The sequence below is a fragment of the Puntigrus tetrazona genome, chromosome 25 (genome assembly GCF_018831695.1).
Source record: "Puntigrus tetrazona isolate hp1 chromosome 25, ASM1883169v1, whole genome shotgun sequence".
Classification (NCBI taxonomy): Eukaryota; Metazoa; Chordata; class Actinopteri; order Cypriniformes; family Cyprinidae; genus Puntigrus; species Puntigrus tetrazona.
In genome coordinates this window covers 3,588,347-3,610,389 of record NC_056723.1, presented here as the reverse complement: position 1 = coordinate 3,610,389, position 22,043 = coordinate 3,588,347, and the positions used below count along the sequence as shown (strand labels likewise).

At 37.0% G+C, this 22,043-nt stretch overlaps 1 protein-coding gene across 1 annotated transcript in view; it reads right to left on the bottom strand.

Moving 5' to 3' along the window:
- cspg4 (chondroitin sulfate proteoglycan 4) overlaps positions 1–18,355 on the bottom strand; it is a 47,269-nt gene extending 28,914 nt beyond the window's left edge. Inside the window, exon 1 of the mRNA XM_043228377.1 lies at positions 17,931–18,355. Coding sequence (XP_043084312.1) covers positions 17,931–18,003 — 73 coding nt within the window. The 5' untranslated portion in view covers positions 18,004–18,355. The remainder of the gene's footprint in view (positions 1–17,930) is intronic.
- Positions 18,356–22,043: the final 3,688 nt, after the last annotated feature.

The following is a 22,043-nucleotide window of genomic DNA, read 5'->3' as shown; positions in this document are numbered from 1 at the left end:
AGTAAGGGAATTTGTGTGCAAGACTCAAAGGTCAGAGGTCTGGATTCTGTTGCTGAACAGGAAGTGGGGGTTGGTAAAAGGTAAGGGAAAAGGAGGGAAAAACTCCACAACTCTATTCCGTTTTCTCTCTCTCTCTCTCTCTCTCTCTCTCTCTCCTCAGAGACTAAAGCACCCCAGAAAATGTGTCTTAATGCACAGACGTCATAAACGACTGTTTTTGCTCTCCACAGGAGCTGAGGCCCATGTTTGGTTTGCAGTAGCTCATGTCCAGAGAACGAGGGAACACGCTGAATTATTTTCCCTAGCGTACACGTAGCACTTTCAGAGCTGATGCTGATGCTAGATTCACCGCAGCAGTGCGAGAAACTGCCCCGTTGGCATGATGTCACGCACCTGCACGCTAAAGAAGAAAAAGAGGCAGAACCCGGAGTTTAGATGCTTAGCCCCGCCCCTTATAAACAGCACGACTGGGATCTTGCTTATTTTTAAGTTTCTGATCTCAGGAGCTGCTCACAAACCCTTTTGCCCGGATGCTTCTTTTTGACCCCTGACCTGCCGCAGTAGCGAGACACAGTCTCCATGGGAGCAAGAAAACCCCCACAAACTTCTTTCACCACAATTCACATTGGATTTAACATCCATTATGTAAAATATTTTCAAGAATGTATTAAAAATGTAAAATGATATAATATTGATTGGCAATGCAAATAGAAATAATATACTTAATATACACACATTTAACTACAGACATGAATAATACATCAAATTGTTGCATTTTTGTGGGCACAACATATAAGGAAATGATACGTGACATATATTGCCTGATATCAAGAGTGATATTGGATGTTATTGGATGAAGTTATAAATGTATAAAAAAGAATAAAAAAAATTATCTTCCTCGGCAGGTTGCAATTTACGCATATGGGCATATTTTTATGCATTTTGTATTCATTATATATGCATTTTTTACATTTATATATGCTATTTTACAGTATGATTGTTCGAATTTCAAATAGGTTTCCTATATGCTTTTACTTAAGACAGTGTATTCCGTATACTGAAATTTTATATATTGTATTTACATATTTGCCAATGCATACTTGCGATTTTCTTCCGGTGGACTATAAATTGTTGGGACTAGAAAAATCGGATTGGATTGAAAAGTCGATTGATATTATTTTTGTGTGAAAAGTTGTTTTAGAGATGAAAATTATTATTTGATGGAAGATTTGGATTTTTTTCTTCTTTTCTTCTGGAGGGCAAGCGTGATTGATTTGCGCACAATAAGACCAGAAACTTTGATTAGGAAAGTAAATAGCGCTGATTTCAATTTCGTGATGCCTTTAAAGGAGCTGTGCTCAAACACAGATGTGTTACATAACGATTGTGTAAACATTGACTCTCGTTCCGTCTTAACGTTGGGGGGAACACGTCGAACAACGCAAGCCTTGTTCTGTTAGCATAAGGTCAATTCCTGATTTCTATCAGCTCAGCGTTGCATGAAACACTTCATTGAGCTACCAATCTCGCAAATAAATTACCTCTTTAATGTCGACGTGGAGCGATTTTCTCTCTGACAACTAAACCTTTATGCTTGTGAATACGCGTATGCATGTGTGAATGAATTCCTCTGGGCTGTAAGAATAAGTGCTGGTGTGTTTGATCAGCAATCCGATGTCCAAAATACACGCACGCATTTGTTTTTCTGTGATGGTGGGGACTTTCCATGTTTTATACTAAGCTAATAATATTTGCTATACTTTAACCTAACCCCTAGGGCTCAAACAAACCTTTCAAAGCACCTCTTTCTAGATATAGGATATAAAAAAAGCTATATCAAATATGTTATGTATTATATTATATTAAAAAATAATAGTACACCTGAATTCTATTATATTGAAATTTAATAGCACACCTAAATCGGATAATATTAAAAATGAATAGCGCACCTCACCTCAATAAGCCACATAACTCGAGGAAACATTCGCGTTCAAGTTAAATTTATGTTAGGAGTTTGATTAAGGCCTAAATATGAGCAACAGTAAATCTTGGCACCAATAAAACCTTTTCCAGAAGTTCACATTTTCAGTTTTAACGTAGTTTTAGGGATTTGTGTGTGCGTGTGTGTCTTTTTGTGGGAAAGCCACTGGGGTTTAATTATAATCAGAGACTGTTTCTAATCCGAAAGGTTTACGTGTCAGATTTTAAGGCAGTAGAGATGAGATAGTTCTGCTAGTTCAGGGCTCTCTGAGTATCAGACTCTCTGGGTAATGGTTTAAACGTGTGGCTCGGTTGGAGATCACATCAGAGGGTGTGTGTGTGTGTGTGTGTGTGTGAAGAGGTATGTGTTTAAACAAATCTGTGTCTCCTCAAGGTGTCCTTTAAACACCCCTAGTTCTCTCTTTAGCTGAAAAACATACTATTTCATCATACAACACAGTCAACATGTACTAGCCTCTGAGATCCGCTCTGTGAGAGAACGATCTAGAAGACAGATGCATGTACAGTCTTCATATGACTTAAAACAGATGTATACATCTATAACACGCTGTTAAAGTTTGTTTTAATGAGCAGGCGTTTTGCGTGCGTATGGATTTTCAGACTGTCTCACGATCACCTCACCAACACGTCTCCAGGCAGATAAGGAGCAGTATTTGTCAGGAGATGGTGGAAATAAAGAGAGTCAGAAATGACTGTTTTAATGATCTAAACGCAGAGTCTAAAGCGCGGCACAGGTGCACTCAGGGAGTGTCCAAATCCACTTTCGCTATTTTAAAGACAGGAAAATGGTTTGCGGGCACACAGTCCTTATTCTCTTATTGTCTATTCTCTTCTTTTTGAGAATCAGAGTCTCATCCCATATTCCCCATTAAGAGCGAATTGCGCTCACGCCAATCACGCTCTTTAAATAAAAAATACTGTGCCATTGACTTTAGTCTTTAGAACAGGTTTGAGTTGGTCTATGGCGCAGTATATTTTCAGTTCCTTAAAATGGCAACGCGCCACCAATGTGCCTGTACACACCTCTTTTTTAGACCAGAACGCCAATGGGCACATAAATGGGCACAAATGCATTTGCTAGTCGAACGAATGCGAAAAATGAGAACCGAATCGGACTGAAACTAGCAAACACACTGATAGGGCCCAATGTGTTTAAATAAAGCTATCACCTGGGCTGTTTTGATATATGAGTCTGAGAATCATAATTGTATTTAATATTTTCTGCCATGAAATATAAAACTAGATATAAACTCTAACTAAAAGTCTCAATTACTTTATTTGAAAAAAAAGAAAAACATAATATATAATGTCAATTTTAAATAAATAAATAGTCATCTTCATATTGGAGGAGCTAAGCTAACTTACACGCACTTGAATCTATTGTAAATGGAATCTAAATGTATTTTCTCCTACAGAATTTGAGTCACCAATTGAGATTGGGTTACTTGCCACTGTTGCGTCTGTCTTGCTTATTTGGAGACACTTAATTTCCAGCAATTGTCGTTGATTTGACTGCACAGAGACTATTTAAACTGAACGGGGCTGGACAATGATGTCTCTGAATTCAATAATGCAAAGCAAAAGTAAAAGTTTAAGTAACTGAGTGTTTAATCTTGTCATTATACATTACATTACATGACTCTGTTCTCCAATTTAATACTGTTAAGTGGTTTGACACAATCTCTATGGTTAAAAGCGGTATATATATTCAGGTGACTTCACTTGAGACGAAAACATTTGTATTGAAGCCAGTCTCTGAAAATGTAACATAAATGCTCATTAGGAAAAGCATTCTTATTAGGATGCTGCTAGCGAAGCTGAGTAGATTTTAAAGCTCTTGTCCTCTGTAGGTTTCTGGTGTGGATTAGTGTGAAGGATGTTTCCTGCTCATGGGAGAGACTATAAATCAGCCTAATTCTGAAGAGACATTCAAAGCTCCCACAGGTCCTGTTACCCTTTACCGATCTCTACTGTGCCTTCACTATATATTGAACACACACATATGGGTGACCTCTGGTGTTGCCTGACCTGTAGGGGTCACATGTCGTGTTATAGGCCTAACTGTAGCCACTGCTGCTGAGACACTCGTATGTTTCACATTATGAGGATGGATTACAAGGATCAGCTGCAGGAAAGCCTTCAGGAATGAAGCAGGAACCACAAAAAAACACTCTGGAACTTCAGCATTCAGTAATTACTGTGACAGAGTTCTTTCTGGACATTTTTGGGTGTCTTTTTGTTTACAAAACCAAAAAGATTGTTTGGCCTTCTGAAATATCTATCTATCCATCTATCTATCTATCTATCTATCTATCTATCTATCTATCTATCTATCTATCTATCTATCTATCTATCTATCTATCTATCTATCTATCTATCTATCTATCTATCTATCTATCTATCTATCATCTGCCTGCCTGCTTCTCTCTCTCTCTCTCTCTCTCTCTCTCTCTCTCTCTCTCTCTCTCTCTCTCTCTCTCTCTCTCTCTTTCTCTCTCTTTCTGTTCCAAAATCAAATGAGCTTTTCACTATTTTTATGTCTCATGGGCACCTTCAAGATGTTTGGGTGGTTGCAGAGACAGCAAAATTATTATAATTTTGACCAAATTTTAAAGCATTACTCATCTCCTTTAGGATTGCGACAAAAATTCACATCTAAATTTACTACTGAGATTATGGACTTACTTTGTGGAAAAACCTAAATATATTCAGTCCTAAAGAAAAATGAATTATATCTAAAATCGCATAACTTTTAGTGTTTTTGTTTTGAAAATACTGTATTTTTTACTTTTATAAATAAAAAAAACCCATTAAAATACTTTTCAAATATATACACTCCTCAGTATAACCATGTTGGGAAACAAGTGAAACCTTCTAGCAAGGTTACCGAGAATCAAATCATTGGCTGAGAGCTGAGAAAAGGTTCTGTTCCTGTAAATTTTTTGGCCGTTGCATCATGTCTCCCTATTTTATCAATGTCTTCCTGCATTAGCATAAAGTTAAAAGTAGTTTAGCTTTGCTCACTAGAGGCTGAAACAGAGCGACAGTGTTCTCAATGTTCTCAAATCAGAAGATCTAAGCCTACAGGACAGATCAGTCTTATCAAATGTGGATCGTCTCTGATGAAGCACATCAAACCTCAGCACACACTCTCACCTCACCGCTCGAGCTTTTCAATCTGATAGCAGAAATATCACCCAGATTGGGGATTATTGTTTGGCTTGACGACAGAAATTGACTCGGAGGCAGCTGGGTTCTTTTTTTGAACACACTTTGAGTTCAACTATAGACTCTTTGTTTATCAGACTTTGTGCCTTTCATTCTTTCATCTGTTCTTTGTTGTTCCTCGGTGGCTTGTGACCAAAGACGCATTTTTTACCACCGCAACGGCGCTTCATTTTTAACATGCCATCAACTGGGCGTTCCTCGACCCGTTCAAAAGCATTTCTCAGGAGGTGAAAACATCTCGCTCAGTAAACAATTTGCTAGCAAACAACACAAGGAACCAATTTGCAAACCTCTATTTAACACTATTAAAGTTTGTGTCGTGGATTCTAGTACATGCTGTGACACTCAGTCACAACTTTCACATCTGATCAGTGTTTTCTAAGTTCACATGCTCTTATAGGAGCTGTTGTGTGTCTATATATGAACGCATTCTGTCAGACCGATACTGGCTTTATCAAAAATCGCTGTGCTGTTAAAGAAACATACTACCACTTCCAATGCTAAGGTATTTGATTTCAAAGGAACCCGTCTTGAAATGTCAGATGTACAAGTATACCACCAATCTCTCTCTGACCGAATCTTTCACTCATGTGATCCCCACTAAACTAACTCTATCTCATGATTTCAAGATGTTGAACAACAGTGTCATGAATCAGGAGTGAGAACTGCCACATAATTCTAATTTCATATAGTGTATGTTTGATTGACGACTTTTTATATGCTCAAATGTTTCACGACTGTAAACAATTTCATATCATGCTTTTAATGCACTAATTCAAACCTTGTGCTTGGGTTAGTCATGCGGTGCGATCACAAAAGGCACTAATGAAGAAAAACAGACAACGTTTTTTATATAAATTTCACACATATTTTCTCAACTCCCTTTAATGCTAGTCAAGGACTCTTGCATCCCAAACAAGCCATAATGTATCATTTTTTTGCAATCTCTCTACAATATTAAAACTCCTATATAGGCTGTTTTTGCTAGTGTACCGTTTCGTGCTATATGCAGATGACCCTGGTTATGATTGGCTAGCCTTGGCAAATGGGCGTGGTTCATTCAAAAGGTTGCTGAATATCGGTGTTTGATAAAAATGTAATTAATAAATAAAGCGGTAGTACAATTAAACAATAAAATTTGTTTAATTTTTAGACCTAAAAAGAAGTTAGTAGCCATGCATTGTACATGCATACGATTTTGACTTGATGGAGTATAAAAGACTTGATTGTAAGAGAAGGAAAAGAATGTGTGAGATATATGTTATGAAAGACGTAAAACGAGCACTTCTAGGAAATTGTTTGCATGATTATGTAAAAATATTTGACCATAGAATGATTGACTAATCAGAATCAAATGTTCATGTGATAAGAGCAGGGCGGTGTCGTCTTCGAGACGTAAATTGTATCAAGTTCCACTTAGTTTGGATTAGACAGCCTTCTTAAGCTCTGCAACGAATCGCTGTTCGTGTGGCCAGTGCTTCCTGCTGCCATTCTAGAGCCATCAGTCAGACTTAATGACAGGCAGAGATGGAGAGTGTGTGTGTGTGACCGCAGGACAAGTGTGTCGAACCCCACCTATCGCAGCCAGCTACTGCACAACCCACACACACACACACACACTGTAACTCCGTGTTCTTCACACCAAACTGCCACTGAACACCACAAACATCAAGACGCCCTCTAAATGTCAATAACCAGAGCGCTCATCCATGCGAAACACTAAAAGTGTTTGGATGTAAAGTGTAAAGTGTGTGTTTATGTACTGTATTTTTGCTTCAAATGGTTCCCAGAATCGGCTAAAACTCCCTTGAAGAACGTAAAATACAAGTAAACCAACATTTAATTCAATTATTATTTATCAGTAATAATAGTAACACCAAAAACTACAATTATTATTATTATTATTATTATTAATAATAATAATAAAGCAAATTTTGGTCGTTATTGTATTTATAAATAAACTTTTAATAATATTTAAATAATAAGGTTAATTTAATAATACATTTAACATTTAATTTTAAATATTCTAAGTATAAATAAGGCCAAAAAAACGTAACAAATAATTATTAACAAACATAAAGATTTGAATATTCGAATTAAATTAATGTTAAATTCTAATATTTAATTATTTAATGTTATTACCTATTCCAAAATATAATTAAGGTCTCACCTCATAATAATAATGATTTTATAAATAAAAATTTTATAAATAAAAATATATTACATTTAATAATATTTAATTTTATCATAATATTTAATATTATAAATAATATTTATTTATTGGAATAGTAATCTTGCTATTTATGAAGTCAATAATATTAAGACTTTATAATAATATTATATTATAAAATATTATTCAATAAAATTAAAAGTGATCATTCATTATAGGAATTTAGTAAACGTGTATGTGTAAATCGTACTCCTTTTGTGCCTGAAGAGTTCGATGTTTATAGAGCGCTAATGCAAAGCCTGTAATCTCACACAAACATGCTCTTTCAGTGAAGCAATTACTCAGAGTTCCCTCACCTAGTTGCACATGTGCCGTATGTGTGTCTATGAATCACAGCGGGTCCGTAACACCTTGTCAACGTTGCTCGTTTCCGCTGATTAACTCAACTGAGTCATTATGGTTTTGCTGGCGGAGAGGTAGACGGGAAGGGATAGGATTTTCTCCCTGCCGCCACACAGACAGATCCACCACTGCCTTGAGTACTGCTGTGGCAGTCCTTGAAGTGGTTTTGTGCTCATGAGAGGGAGAGTTGCTTTTTTTAACGTTTATGAGGCACCCGACGAATCCAACTCAGACAGGAGGGGCCGACGGGAGGGGAGAGGGCGGATGGGGGCCCGGGTGGAAAAGGAAAACTGAGCAAATAAAGTAAATAGTCTTAACAAAAGTCATTTTTCTGTTGTAAGAAAGAGTCTTTGTGCTGAAACCCCACCGACTTGATGCTGCACTGCATCATGGAAAACTAAGAGGGGAGGAAAAAATACAGTTTTTGAATAAAAAACGACCAAAAAAGGAGACGTGTTTCGCAAGCTGTTTGAATAACGGTTTCTTCCAGAAGCTCCCTGAACGTGATGCCAAATGGTTTGGCTGTTGGTCGAGGGCGTTGTCCTTCTTACCTCGCTCTGCCAATGACAACAAAACAGCTCTACAAAAGCCTTCACAAGGCCTTCAGTTCGAAAAAAACATTTCCTTTCATTCCAGACTGACGCATCAGGCCCATCCATCAAACGTTAATACATCTAATAAAAAATGCTTTGAGAACAAATTGTACGTAGAGTCCACAGGACAACATGATATTTGCAGCTTGGTGCACACTGAAAAATCATGTCAAAGTAATCATAGCTTCTGAACTACTGAAAATGTACAGATTTACTCAATAAAAATGATTACAGTTTCAATAAAAAAAAAATCTACAGGATTTGATTTTATCTATCAGGTAGCTCATTGGATTTTAAAACGGGTGAAAGCTGAAATTAAGATAAAAGAACGTGAAGGCAAATAACGGGCAATAAACCATTTACAATGAGTCCAGACATATGTAAGAAAGTAAATTTTTGATTTAAAGAACAGATATTAAAATCCATGTAAATCAACTTAAATATTCTAATATATGGATGTTATGTTGATGTACCTTTAAGGTTAAATGTTTTGGCAAAGTAAAGACCAATTAGAAGCTCAAAGCAGAAGTGTATACACCATCTTCAAGCATAAATGTGTATATTTTTATTAGTATTATGCATTTCTTAAAACATTTGGACAACGTGAAATCTCAGTATTCCGGATTTAAATAGTTGTATCTCTGTCAAATACTGTCCAATCCTAACAAACCATACATCAATGGGAAGCATGCAGATGATTTATAATTATCAATTTCGAAAAAATGACCCTTATGACTGGTTTTGTGGTCCAGGGTCACATATCATAATTTTCCACTACACTTCTGTTAAAGGTTTTAAAATATTTCCTTTGTATTTTACAGTCTAGAAATACAGTCACTGTAAAATCCAGATACCGTCAGGAATTCTGATCCGTTTACACAGTCGCAGATGTTCGATAATGCCTGAATCAGCCGTTCCAGCATCGCTTAATTTCACATCCGTTAAACAGAGTAAAGTTCAGCTTTGTCCTTGACTTTTCATAATAGGATTCATGCAGTTGTGTTCATCCATCATTCTCACATTTTCCACGACTTTTGAAAGCGTTTCATAGCCAGACAGACTGCCAAGTTGAACTGGCGCTGTTTCGGAAACCTCTGTTTGTTCTGTGCAATGTCCTGAAGTTGCATTCCTCCGACGTTACTAGTTCTACTGAGACGACACATGGAAAACTATTTACGATATTCACACTTTCGTACCAAAGAGGCTTACAAGAGAGTGAGCATTGTGCTAGCGGCACGTAGAGACGAACAGAAGTCAAATTCACGGTTTTCCTACAATAGCAGCTGTTCATGCATCCATCAAAATGCAGTTCTCCCCAAAGGCCACTTCAGGCCTTGCTTATTGGCGTGCATGCGGGATGGAAAATGGAATGATAATTAGATCTTTTCATTGTTTTTGAAGAACGCAGCTTGGCTCTTTCGCTTGCAGATGAAGTGTTTTGAAGGAGCTGCTTGGAATTCTCCCAGCAGAATCGCCCTTCGATTCCCTGACCTTCCCCAGAAGCTTCCAGACCTGACCAACATTCAGAGCTCCTCTGACTTCATTACGAGAGTTTATCGATTTAAACTCATGGCTGTTTACTGTCTGTTATGCAAACGGACTGTAGAGTAGCTGTTTGATTCCTCTCTGGCGGTCTGTCTCACTTTGGGAGACCTTTGACTGGACTTTAACGTGTCCGGGTGGATTCTAATTGAGAACAGGTCAAACATTTACTTTAAATTCAGCTCTGAGGGTCCAATTTTAATGAGTAATGACAGATAACATTCTGCTTTTTATAATTGCTCTGAAGAACCTCATATATAATAGATAACATGCTCTGTGGGGAATCGTTGAGATTCCAATGCATTCCTGTGTTTATGTCGAGGACGAGGTCAAAATTCTGTGGAATTCATAGACTGAACATGCAGCTGTAATGGCCTGGATTTAATTCACCATTAACAGCAATTAAAATGATCCATATGGATTCTTAGCATGCAAACACCCCGAGAACACCCAGTTTGTGTCTGTGAGAGGGCTGGAGCATTTGGTTAATAAATTCTCATCGTTAGAGACCCCCAAACAGGAGGTTCATTTACGTCCACAGAGTGGCTAATGGCTAATTGCCCTGCTAATGTTTCCCCAAGAGGCTAGTGAAGTATTAGAGAACTTATTACCCCCCACGCACACACTTACCATACACACATTCCAGTCCACACTGTCCTCACACTCCATACATACACAATACACAGTAGCAGCAGTAGCTGTTTTTCCAAGAGTCAGTGTAGAGTTGTGTTATCAACTGTGTTTCATAAATTATTAGTTGCATTATATATCACGTTGTACAGCATGTTGCACCACAGTGTTGTATCATAGAAATCATTGCACTGTGGAGTTGTTATACTGTAAAATGTGTTGTGGTATAGAGTAGCTTTATAGAACACTACATTGTAGGTAATGTATAGTGTATTGTGAGACAGAATTTAATTGTAGAGCATCATGTATAGACCACTATAGTGTTGCATTATAGAGTGTGTTGTGGTATAGAGTTGCTTTATAGACCCTTTAGCATCGCAGAGCTGCATTATGAAGCACTGCAGTATAGAGTTACTTCATAGAGTGCGATAGAGTTGCATAGATCTCATTGCTGTACATTTGCTTTATACTCCCTGTCGCACTACAGAATGACATGATATTAACTTGTTACAAAGCATGGTGCCCCATAGAGTTGCGACAATCTTAATACCTTAAGATTAAACACCTTAATACCTTATCTCAAGTAAATGTATTTCTTTTTTTAAGAAGCTTTACATATTTAATTGGAAAGCAAGTTAAAAAGGCTAGTTAAAAAGTAATTACGAAGTGCATAGACTGTGTTGCTATGTTGAAGATGAAGTTGTGCTCTAGAGGTCTGTGACTGACAGTTTTCACCATTCCCGACACTCGGCTCATATAATTCCTTTCCTTCAACTTATTTTAAGCTCACAGAATCCTGCGATGACGGAATAACTGTGTCCCTGTGACTCACAGTAACGACCTGCTACCCCACCCAGTCTGCTAACAGCAGCCTCTGAGGCAGCACATGCCCCGTTTGAGAGCGGGTTATATTTATCCCCTCTGCTGCAGAAAGGCCCGTCCCAGCGCTCCTCTCTGTCTCCAGAGAGCGCCTTACTAAAGAGACGTTTGCAAATTACCCAGAACGCCTCTGGCTGGATGGAGGTTTAATGCAGGACAGAAGTCAGAGCTGACACGCAGGCATGCTAACGGCTACGTGAGGATCTCAGTGGAAAGTTCTAGCGTTAGTTCTATAGCTTCTTCCTTCTCAAACTCTTGCCAAACCAGAGAGCGCCGTAGCCATGGAAGACTGGAAGATCACTCGCGAGTTGTTTACAAAAGACAAAGTTCACAAATGAAATTCAGTTCCAAAAGACACTAGTTTTCAGAAATGATTTCAACGATACACTTTAGCTTTCTCAAGTGATAATTCATTTCAATAGACATGTAGTTGCAAATTAATGAGAATTAGTTGACATGTATTTACAAAGTTGCTTAGTTAGTATAATGTCTAAAGTGGACCTTTTAAAATAAATGGTAAGCCATTTGCTACTGGATTTACTACGGTACCATATTCAAACACAACTGTAAGATTGGCTGTTTTTAGAAACATGGACATTTTTGAATGGACCTACAGTATACATCATGGTATTAATAAAGAAGCGTCTAAAGAAGCACAGTTCTCCTGTTGCATCAGACTGCAAAACCCTTTTTAGAGCCTTTATTTTTAGTGCCATCATGGGATTTCTCAGATTGAGAAACAGGAGTTTATTTATATCTTACGCCATATGCCATAAACGTTGTCTTGTGTCGATCACCACTATAAATGCTTCTTATTTCATGAATTTTGTGAAGTACAGATGTCTTTTCATCCATCTGTTCTTGCATGGACGCATCCCAGCCGTTGGACAGTTGTGCCCCTCTCGAGTGCGAGAGATACAGCACTGTAAATGATCTTGTCAAGACAGATAGTGGCTGCTGGCCTAGTTTCCTGATCAGCAGACTGGAAAGCTTTGTCTCTGAGGAAACTGTGTGATGTTGTGGTGTTCCTTGTGCTGTCTCATGAAGATGACTCATGCAAAACCTCCCCTCAGGGACTCCACTGGGCCAACTCAATCTAATCACCAAGTATTCACTCAACGGGGTTTAAACTTTCACTAGTAACCCACAAAACTCTCATTCGTTAGTGTGCCTCAAACATTCCAGATGTTCTTTCATAAGCCGCCCAAATAGAACAGAATCGAATCATTTTCAAAATCAAAATCTTATTGTTTCGTAACAGCTGTGAAGTTTGATTAACTTGGTTACAAATAGGCAAACACATCAAGATAGAAAAATCGCAAAGAATATGTCTTAACTTTATATTAAGCAGTATTCAGTTCAGTTCTCCAAAACATTACTGAGAACATTTGCTGAGATCTCTATATTAACAGAAAAAAATGTATTTCTGATGTAACTAAAATGAACAGCAAGTAAACACAGCTGGACGTCTAATCAAGGACATGGTGTAAAACTGTTTTTTAAACATTTTTTACAGCTTTGGAAGCCTTAAAATACTAAAACTAAAATGAAAATAAATGGAAACTATAAATATCAGAAAATAAAAAAACAATTATTAGCTAAACTAAACTAAACTAAACAATGTAAAAGTAAAAAAATGTGTAAAAATTCACATATTTTTTACATAGTTTGGACTGTGGAGGCGTCATTATTGTGACATAAAATGGTTGCAATCAGTGAGTTAGACAACTCAGAGTACACAACTCGGAAAATTAAATACTGATATGATGACCACAGCAAATGAAGATGCTTACAGGACATGATGGATATAAGCATAAGCTTAAACCAAATGCTGTACCATAATTTTTTCACCACTAAATGCCCTGGATGTAGAGGAAAATCCAAGATAAGAAACCATTTGATGTCATTGACGCATAATGCAATGTCACCCCCCCCCATAGTCCAAAAGCGGTTGTGGATTTTTTAAATAACATACATCTATAAAATACCTGTTTCTATAAAATATTTCAGTAAGAGACATCATTTATGTTATGTTAAGCCATAAATGTCTTAACACCAGGGGATACCTTTAAAATATATAATATTGAATAAATTAAAGTGTGCATTCAAATGGCAGATCTCTTCAAATTTGACTGATCAAACTATCTACATTTATTTTACATCTCTGTTGTCTGGTAAAGTAAACTATCGTTCCATTGGTGTCTCTTAAGACATTTTAGAAGAAACATCTAGATTGCGTTTGAAGTTTAATATTTAGGGTCATCGGTTTGTTCAAATCCCTAAGTGCATACGCTGTATATAGCACAACCATTTATTCAGGGTTAATTCTCAATTTCCGAAAAGCGCATAAAAGCCTTACATGCCACACTGTGGCATCCCGCTTGGGTGTAGGTATGTTTAGGTCTGTTTATGAAGCAGTAGCCGAGTGATGATCTCGAAGATAAATTTAACCTGATCTATTGTGACAGTGATTTGGCCAAGAGCCACTGCGGAGACGACTGCCCAGACCATGGTGTATATAAACCCTCAAACCTTCTGCGCTTCCGTAGTGCCACATGAGATTCCACTGGATGAATATGAAATGACAGGAATATGGAGTATGGAGTTTATCTCTTCCCTACGGTCTGGTATTGTCGGGGTTGTGCGTATGTGTGTGTGTGTGTGTGTACGGTGTTTCATACTGACAGATCATTTATTGAGGAGGACAGTGAGAAGGGAAAGTCTCAAGCATCAGGGTTTGAAAACTTTCTGCATTGATTCCTGTGTGGGCGGCAGGTTTCCATGGGGACTGCAGACGGGAATGATGTAGACCCTACCTCAACTACCGGAGTGGAGTTAGTCTCGCATAGCTAGATGTATATCAGCATAAAGTCTAGCTGAATTGCAGCTTATCCAAGGCAGGAAGAGGTAGGGATGGGTAAAAATGTAGATAATTGTAGATTATTTGCAATCTAGTCCATGCAAAACTTCAATTAATCTTATTTCATTTGAGTTGTAAAAGGGATAGAATAAACTGATTGTGTAGAGCAAAATGATAGCAAGAAGTGGTGTTCAAATCAGTTGTACTTACAGGTACGCAACGCGACCAGTATATTGGATCCACAAACAATTCTTGTAAACCGATTCTTTTTAGCTAATCAAACACATACTGCATGAACAGTGTAGTCCAACTCATAACCAAATGATTCCTAGGATAAGGTTACGAGACTTATTGGGGAAGTGGCATGTCTGGTGACTTTATCCTATGAATCAAGCACGTACAGTACTACCAGTGTAGATTAAGTTATGAACAGATAGATCCTACAGTATGAACTGGTTCTTTTTAAGTAAATCAAACTCAAATCCCAGGATCAGTGTAGTTCGATTTATAAAGAAATGATTCTTAGTAACTGGAATCAAGCATATGCTGCATGACTAGTGTAGTTCAATCTATGAACAAAAGACTCTTATGATCTGGTTCTATTTAATGACTCAATCACATACCGTGCAACCATTGTAGTGCAGTTTATGAACAAATGATTTGTCTGAACCGGTTCATGTAATGAGTCAAAAACATACTGCATGACTAGTTTCAATCAGTCTGAAACACCAACACCAACCTGCATATCTTATTGGTGCTGTCAAAAGATTAATCGTGATTAATCGCATTCCAATTTTTTACATTTATTTTTTATTTTATATAATATTTGAGTATGTACTGTGGTTGTATATATAAGTACAAACTATGTATAAACTATGTTTATATATTAAATATTTTTATATAATATAAAATATAATAAAATTCTTGTGTGTGTGTGTATATATATATATATATATATATATATATATATATATATATATATATATATATAAAATAAACATTACATATACATATACTATGTTAACAAAAAAGTTTATTTTGGATGTAGTTAATCGCGATTAATCATTTGACTGGCAAAACATTTATAAAACTTTAGAACAGAAATAAATGCAAATAAATCTGAATCAAAACGTGGAGTGAAATCAGGAAATCTGTATGATTTTGGCAACAAATCATTGTCTAAATCTAGTAGCATGAGATGGATGGACAGATTTATTCCCTTTTTTCAGGTATGGCCCATTACGTCCACATATAATCTTGAAACATTCGTCCCATTATCCGATCACAAACAGCAGACCGCTGAGAGATCAGCAAAGATAAATGTTTGCCTTCTGTTTCTGAGACTCCCCTTGTTGCACCAAAACGCCGGCTCTCTCTGAGACCGGCGAACTAATCTCATCAATTTACAAATGCAAATATTATGTTTATTAATCTAATGTGCAGAGCTGTACAAACATTTATTACCCTGCCAACTACTCGGACTCAAACATATGCACTGCTGCAAACACAACACATATCCACACTCCTTGTATAGCCTGAAATGCTTACCAGCTCACAGGCCTGTTTGTGTAGCATGTTGCCATGGCGACAGACATCAGCTCGGAGGCTTCGTAGTCCACCGATGTTACCGGTACTCTGCTTACAGAGTCAATAATATCTGATTCACTGTGATTCAGTCTCCCATGCCTTATGATTCATATTAAAGTGTAATTGAATTCTCTTAATGCAAGCTATTGAAATAAAGCTATTCTACATGCAAGCTCTCTCTGGTAATGTATGCCAGACTTCTCTGATCAGTTTAGTCCACTTAAACTCACATTCAGATTTGCCTCCATCCAATCAACAATCAGTAGATACTCCACCCTTTCTTTTTAGATAATCGATTTTTACTTGAATGCATGCCACAATAGAGAAGAAAAGATTTGTTGCTATTTTTATTTATTCGTTATTTTTATTTAGCAGCTTGACTGAAAATATAATCGTTGGTTCCAAACAGGTTTCCCAAACTGTCCTACCACCTACCAATCAAACAGGAAGTCCCGCCCCATACTCTTTGTCAACCTATGAAACGCTGAATCTTTACTAATGCTCTAATCTATCAATACATAGTTTATAGTGATGTCAAACGATTAATCTTGATTAACTGTACAAACTTATATACAAACTATATATATATATATATATATATATATATATATATATATATATATATATATATATATATATATATATATACACCAGGTGTGTCTCAGTACAGGTCATAAACCTTGCCCTCTCCATGTAAACGAATAGGACTTGAGTTAAAAAAAAAAAAAAAAAATTAATTACAGTTCCAATACAGTTTTCTGAAATATGGTTTTAGTCATTAATGGTTGTTGTTTTTACACTGATTGACAGCACTAATAATGAGTAAAAAAAATAATGGTAAAATGTATCAAATATTATACGTTCAGCTTTTGAGGAATGTTTATTTGTGGATCCTTGTATTGCATGTTTATACAATAAAGCCAACAGTTGATCATTTTACAACATAATCGGAGAGGAACATTCAGTGAATTTTATGAAGATGAATTTCATCTCACTTTTTGCTCATATAAATATTAAAATCTGCACCAAATTGCATATTTGTGCTCGGTTTGGCCTCTGAATAATTTATTGTCATAATATTATACTATATGAGGCAAAAAAGCCTGATGCATCAAATATTACACTCAATAAAAACACATATGAAAATGTTTTATGTATTTTGTTCCATTTCAAGTAGATTCTTTTTCATATGTCAGGCTTCACAAGGTTAAATCTGACCAAATGTATTTCAGACTCAGTTTAACAGTTACACAATTTACTCTGAACATCTGCTTGTGCCACGCCCAGTCATGTCATGCCACGCCCACATTTCCCCGCCCCACCACACCCAAACCCGGCTCACAGCTTCAGTTAAGCATTGATTTATACGATTTTTCTAATTGCTCTTACTCATTTTTCCACACATGGTCCTCGTGTGGTTTTAAACGAAACAGGACGCAGATGCCAAAGCATTCTTGCTTAGTCTCAAAAACGCGCATTGTAGGTCATCGCTGGTGTTTCCGTCATGTGAGTTTGTGGCAGCTGGTGATGGAGAAACGCTTTGATCCGAAGCAGAACAACGGTCACTTCAGTGCAACTTTAACTCGCTCGCTAATTAGCCTGCTGGTCTCACAGGCGCTGCTAAAGATCTCGGAGCGGAAAAGCAGGAACATCTGTGCGTAGGGCAGCTGATCCACACCTCTGAAAGTGACTCTTTATTTCAGGACCTCTGATCTGCGCGAGCCGCTGCCAGACTGCCCAATGCATGCAAAGAGCCCTCAACGGAAGCCTGAGAAGGAGGGGTCGGCGAACTGTGGGTTTATTGTATACACCGGCAGAACAGACTCAAGCCTCACAAGTATGAATGACTTTTTCTGTGAAGCAACCTTTGCTTCAACACACGCTTTCAGATGATTGAAGCTTCTGAGCTCTTGTGTTCTTGCAGAACGTGCAATAATGCAACTTTTAAAAACTTTTGCACCTCTTTCAAATATTCAAGCACATGTAATGTTATGCTACATTGGCTTATTAATTGTAATGCACTGAGATTGAGTCTTACCTCCGTTGGCAGTCTGGAGCAGGTATAGTAGTGCCAGGAACAGGGCAGACAGGAGCGGACACAGGGCGCTCATCTTGCCACTTTAGTCCGAGTCTCAGAGTCTCTGTGGCCACTTTGGGACCTGGCGTGTGTGCTGGGTGTACTCATGGAGGGGGCGGGACGGACACGGGTGAAAATGATACCCTGAACCCCCCCAAATGGAAAGAAAAAACCAGCCCCTTACGCACAAACACACACCCCTGCCCAGCCCTGCAACGCCCCTCTGGAAAAACTACACCTCTTTTTCTGCTTTCCTACACTTCTCCAGCCCCAATTTCCATCCTCTGTGCTCTGTAAAATGATTCAGCTTTCATTCAAAGAACAGATGGTCCTCAGCTTTTCTGTAAACCTTTGAAGATTTGTAGATTGGGCTAAAAATGTGTGAAATAGTCACCTAGATATCGTTTTAGGAACTGAAATAGCATACATTCTGTTAGCATCTATTATTCCATGAAGATCCTTTTATGTCCTTGGAACCTTCGGTTCATTACACAAATGGTTCTTTATAGACTCTTAAAATGTTCTTTGCACTAAGAAAAATTTAAATTTTATGATCCTTTAGTTTCTTCTATGAATGTAGAGATTTTTTTTAGAGTTTCACTAGTAAGGAACCAACAAAAACCCCCTGGTAACCAGCAAAACAATAGCGCAACAAGGTGATATCAGCTTCTGTTTGTAGCAACTTTTATTTTGTAACTATTTCTCCTTAGAGATCTGTGATGCATTAAGGATCCCAGAAACCAATATCGGGAACTGAAGGTCTTGAAGTGTGACAAATGTCTTTTTAAATCTCAAAAGAACCTTACAGCCAATTCAAGAACTTTTGAAAAATTGGGGTTGGGTTACATATAAAACAATAAGGAATTTGGAAGTACAAATACGGAATAGTATGTTCTTACTATACTACAGCAATCTTTGTTTTATTTAGAAATCTGTTTTAGAGCGAAAAGGGTTTTTAAAAATAAAGGAAAAGTACTAGATTCTTACGAAAAACCATGTTGAATGAGTTTATAGTATTTTCCCATGTTTGTCGAGAGAAGAATATTTAACAGATGTTAGTATAAACAGTAATTAGGTAACTATTTATAGTAAGGTTTACTGGCAATAAACAGATTTGTACATTTTCTTGTAGTTGCTATAGCATTATGAGTAATAGTTATAGCATTACAGCTAGTTATAGCTAAAGCATTACGAGTAATAGTTTTTAGGACTTTAAAAGATGATGTCTAGGGTGTTCTGAGTAGTTGCAAAGGCATTTCAAGGTGTTTGCAAGGGTATTCAGGGGAACTGCAAGGATGCTTATTATAGGCCCGAGTCAATGTCGGTCTATGGGTTTTACTGCCTGTTTTATCATCCGCAGGGTAAAAATCAATTGTTTATAGAAAAAATAAGACCATTTAGCAAACACCACTAATTATCATACAGTGTAATGCTTAACAGCTGTGCAGTTCAAAGTATTTAGTCTTATCTCGGACTTGAGCTAAAAGTGAACTCTCACGCACACACATAACCCCTAATAAACACAACCCATTTGAGAATCCCCCTCCCTCCCATCACGTCTGCCTGCATGCATCTCTGATCACACAAAAAACCATGTGTGCGTCGCTGCAGTTCTTCAAAATCACCCCAAAAAAGTTCCCAGACTTTTACAAAGACTCATTGTCACAATGTATTTAAAAGGCTAAAAATAAACTATGGTTGTCGGGTGTGTGTGTGTGTGTGTGTGTGTGTGTGGTCGTGCTGCAGCAGTGTTAGATTGTTTAGTCATGACATCATCTGGAACCCCACACACTCATGTTTATATTAGTCAGCTCAGGAGCGCCATATCGCTGCTCTGCACCGCGTTTAGTTTCTGTCATATTCACAGGAGCTGCTGGTATCAAATTACCAGAGAGCTTAAAGCTCCTGTATGCAATTTTTTAATCCCACACATAAAATATTCCTACTACCTGATAGATAGCGGCCTGCAGAATATTTAGATGCTTAAGACGCGTTTAAAATGTCTGAATGTCACAGCTTTAGATAAAAAATATCAAACCTGGTGCCATTTATTTTAAAGAAATAGCATGCATTTTTAAGCACATATAATTACATTTAAGTTTTACATTATTTCATATGAAATAATAACTCCATAAAAGCTGCATTTGCTAATAGCAAGGAGAAGTCTGAAAGAAAGTAGCAAAAACAGAAAAATAAATAAAGAAAAATTAAATAAACTTTATAGTAACATATATGACCCAGGTGTCACCAAGTGTATGAAATGACGCTTTTACTGAATGTGAGACAAAAGGTGTTTCATTTAGCTATCTGGTCGTCAAGAATTAGTATATTATGTTGACAGTTACAGATATGAACTACAGATTCGGTTATTCTGCTGATTCAATTATACAATAAGCTTTTCATTTATGTATTTTTAGGATAGGACAATATTTGACTGTGATACAGCTATTTGAAAATCTGTAATCTGGGTGCAAAAAATAAATACATTTTTAAAATAGAAATTCATATTACTAATCAATAATCAGTATTTTGATATATTTATCAAAAATTTACAACATATTCGAATGATTTTCGACATAAAACACTTACAAATGTATTGTTGGCTACTGCTACAAAAATATCAATGCTATTTATGACACTCACATATGCACTAAAAAATCACCAAAAACACTTGCTGATTAAAAGACAGTGAGTCGTAAACTCCTGGAATATTTGAGCGCAGATTTTGCTTGCTTTTATATTTAATCATCTAATGGTATGAGACTCATACAATTTTAAACGTGACTCAAGTATCAAAATACTTTTTGGGTCTTCTATATGACTGAAATAGATGTTCTGGGCAATCACACGCTTCTCTCTGACAGCAGTCGTGAGCGTTAGCCAATCAGAAGACTTGTAGATGGCCTGTCAATCATTTTGTCCAGTTGCTGACAGGATTTGGACATGTAGATCTAGAAATGATGAAGGCGCTCTGATCCAGCTCTGTGGAAGTTACTATCATCACTTCCAGTACATCAGCTTAAACGAGCCATTAAATTGGAGTGTTTTTGTCTCAGTGCTTTAACAATAGTGCTCATAAATTTTTACATGCATTATCCTCTAAAATATGAGCCGGAGAGCCTTTATTACAAATTATGCTGAAGCAAAATACCACTTTTTCTTTTTCGGTCTACAAAACACATTGTTATGCAGTAACTTTGCAACTGTTGGCTAAATCTGTTTTTAGAGTATTAGCAGACTGTTGTTACGGTTAGTAGAATAAGTCGTTGTTTATTTGTATGTTTTTATTACCATACCAGCATCCATGCACGGCGAGATCAATGTATGTTAATAGAAACAAACAGTATTGAAGGTAGATGATTTCAGAGTGGCTAGCAATATAAATATAGCATTGAAAGCATAATACTGCTAAATATTATGATTATAACACCTTGTATTCTAGTTTAATGGAACAAGCTGATGACGTATGATGTCTTTGTGAAAAAGGATTGCAGAGTTATGGAAATACATATGTTGACAGGACAGCCTATACTGGGGATTTGATTGGACAAACATTTTATGGTCTTATGCATTCCTCAGAGGATACATATAAATACACTTCGGACTACAGTGGGAGTTATATTAAAAAATGTCCTGGCTCTTCTAAGCTTTATAATGACAGCGAATGCCAAGTTTTTGAAGGCCAAAAAAAACACATCCATCCATCATAAAAATACTTATTGTTTATATAGGCCCGCTGAAGTGAACTGATGCATTTGTGTAAGAAAAAATATCCTATTTTAAAAAGTTTCTAATTTAAAAAAAATCGACGACGGAGGGATGTGCGCTCCGGTGAGAAGTGACGAACAAACAAAACACCAGTCATGAATTAGTAGTGCAAAACGAGAATTTGTAAATTGTATGAGGATTGTGATATAAGCCAAGAGGAGACTAGCTTTCCTTTACTGTAAACAAAACATGGTTCTCGCAAGACTAGCATATTCTAAGTCTACGTCTTGCATCATCTGCTGAAACGCAAATCTCTCATACAATAGTTCATACAGCTAGAGTTTTTGGTTTATACATTTTTATATT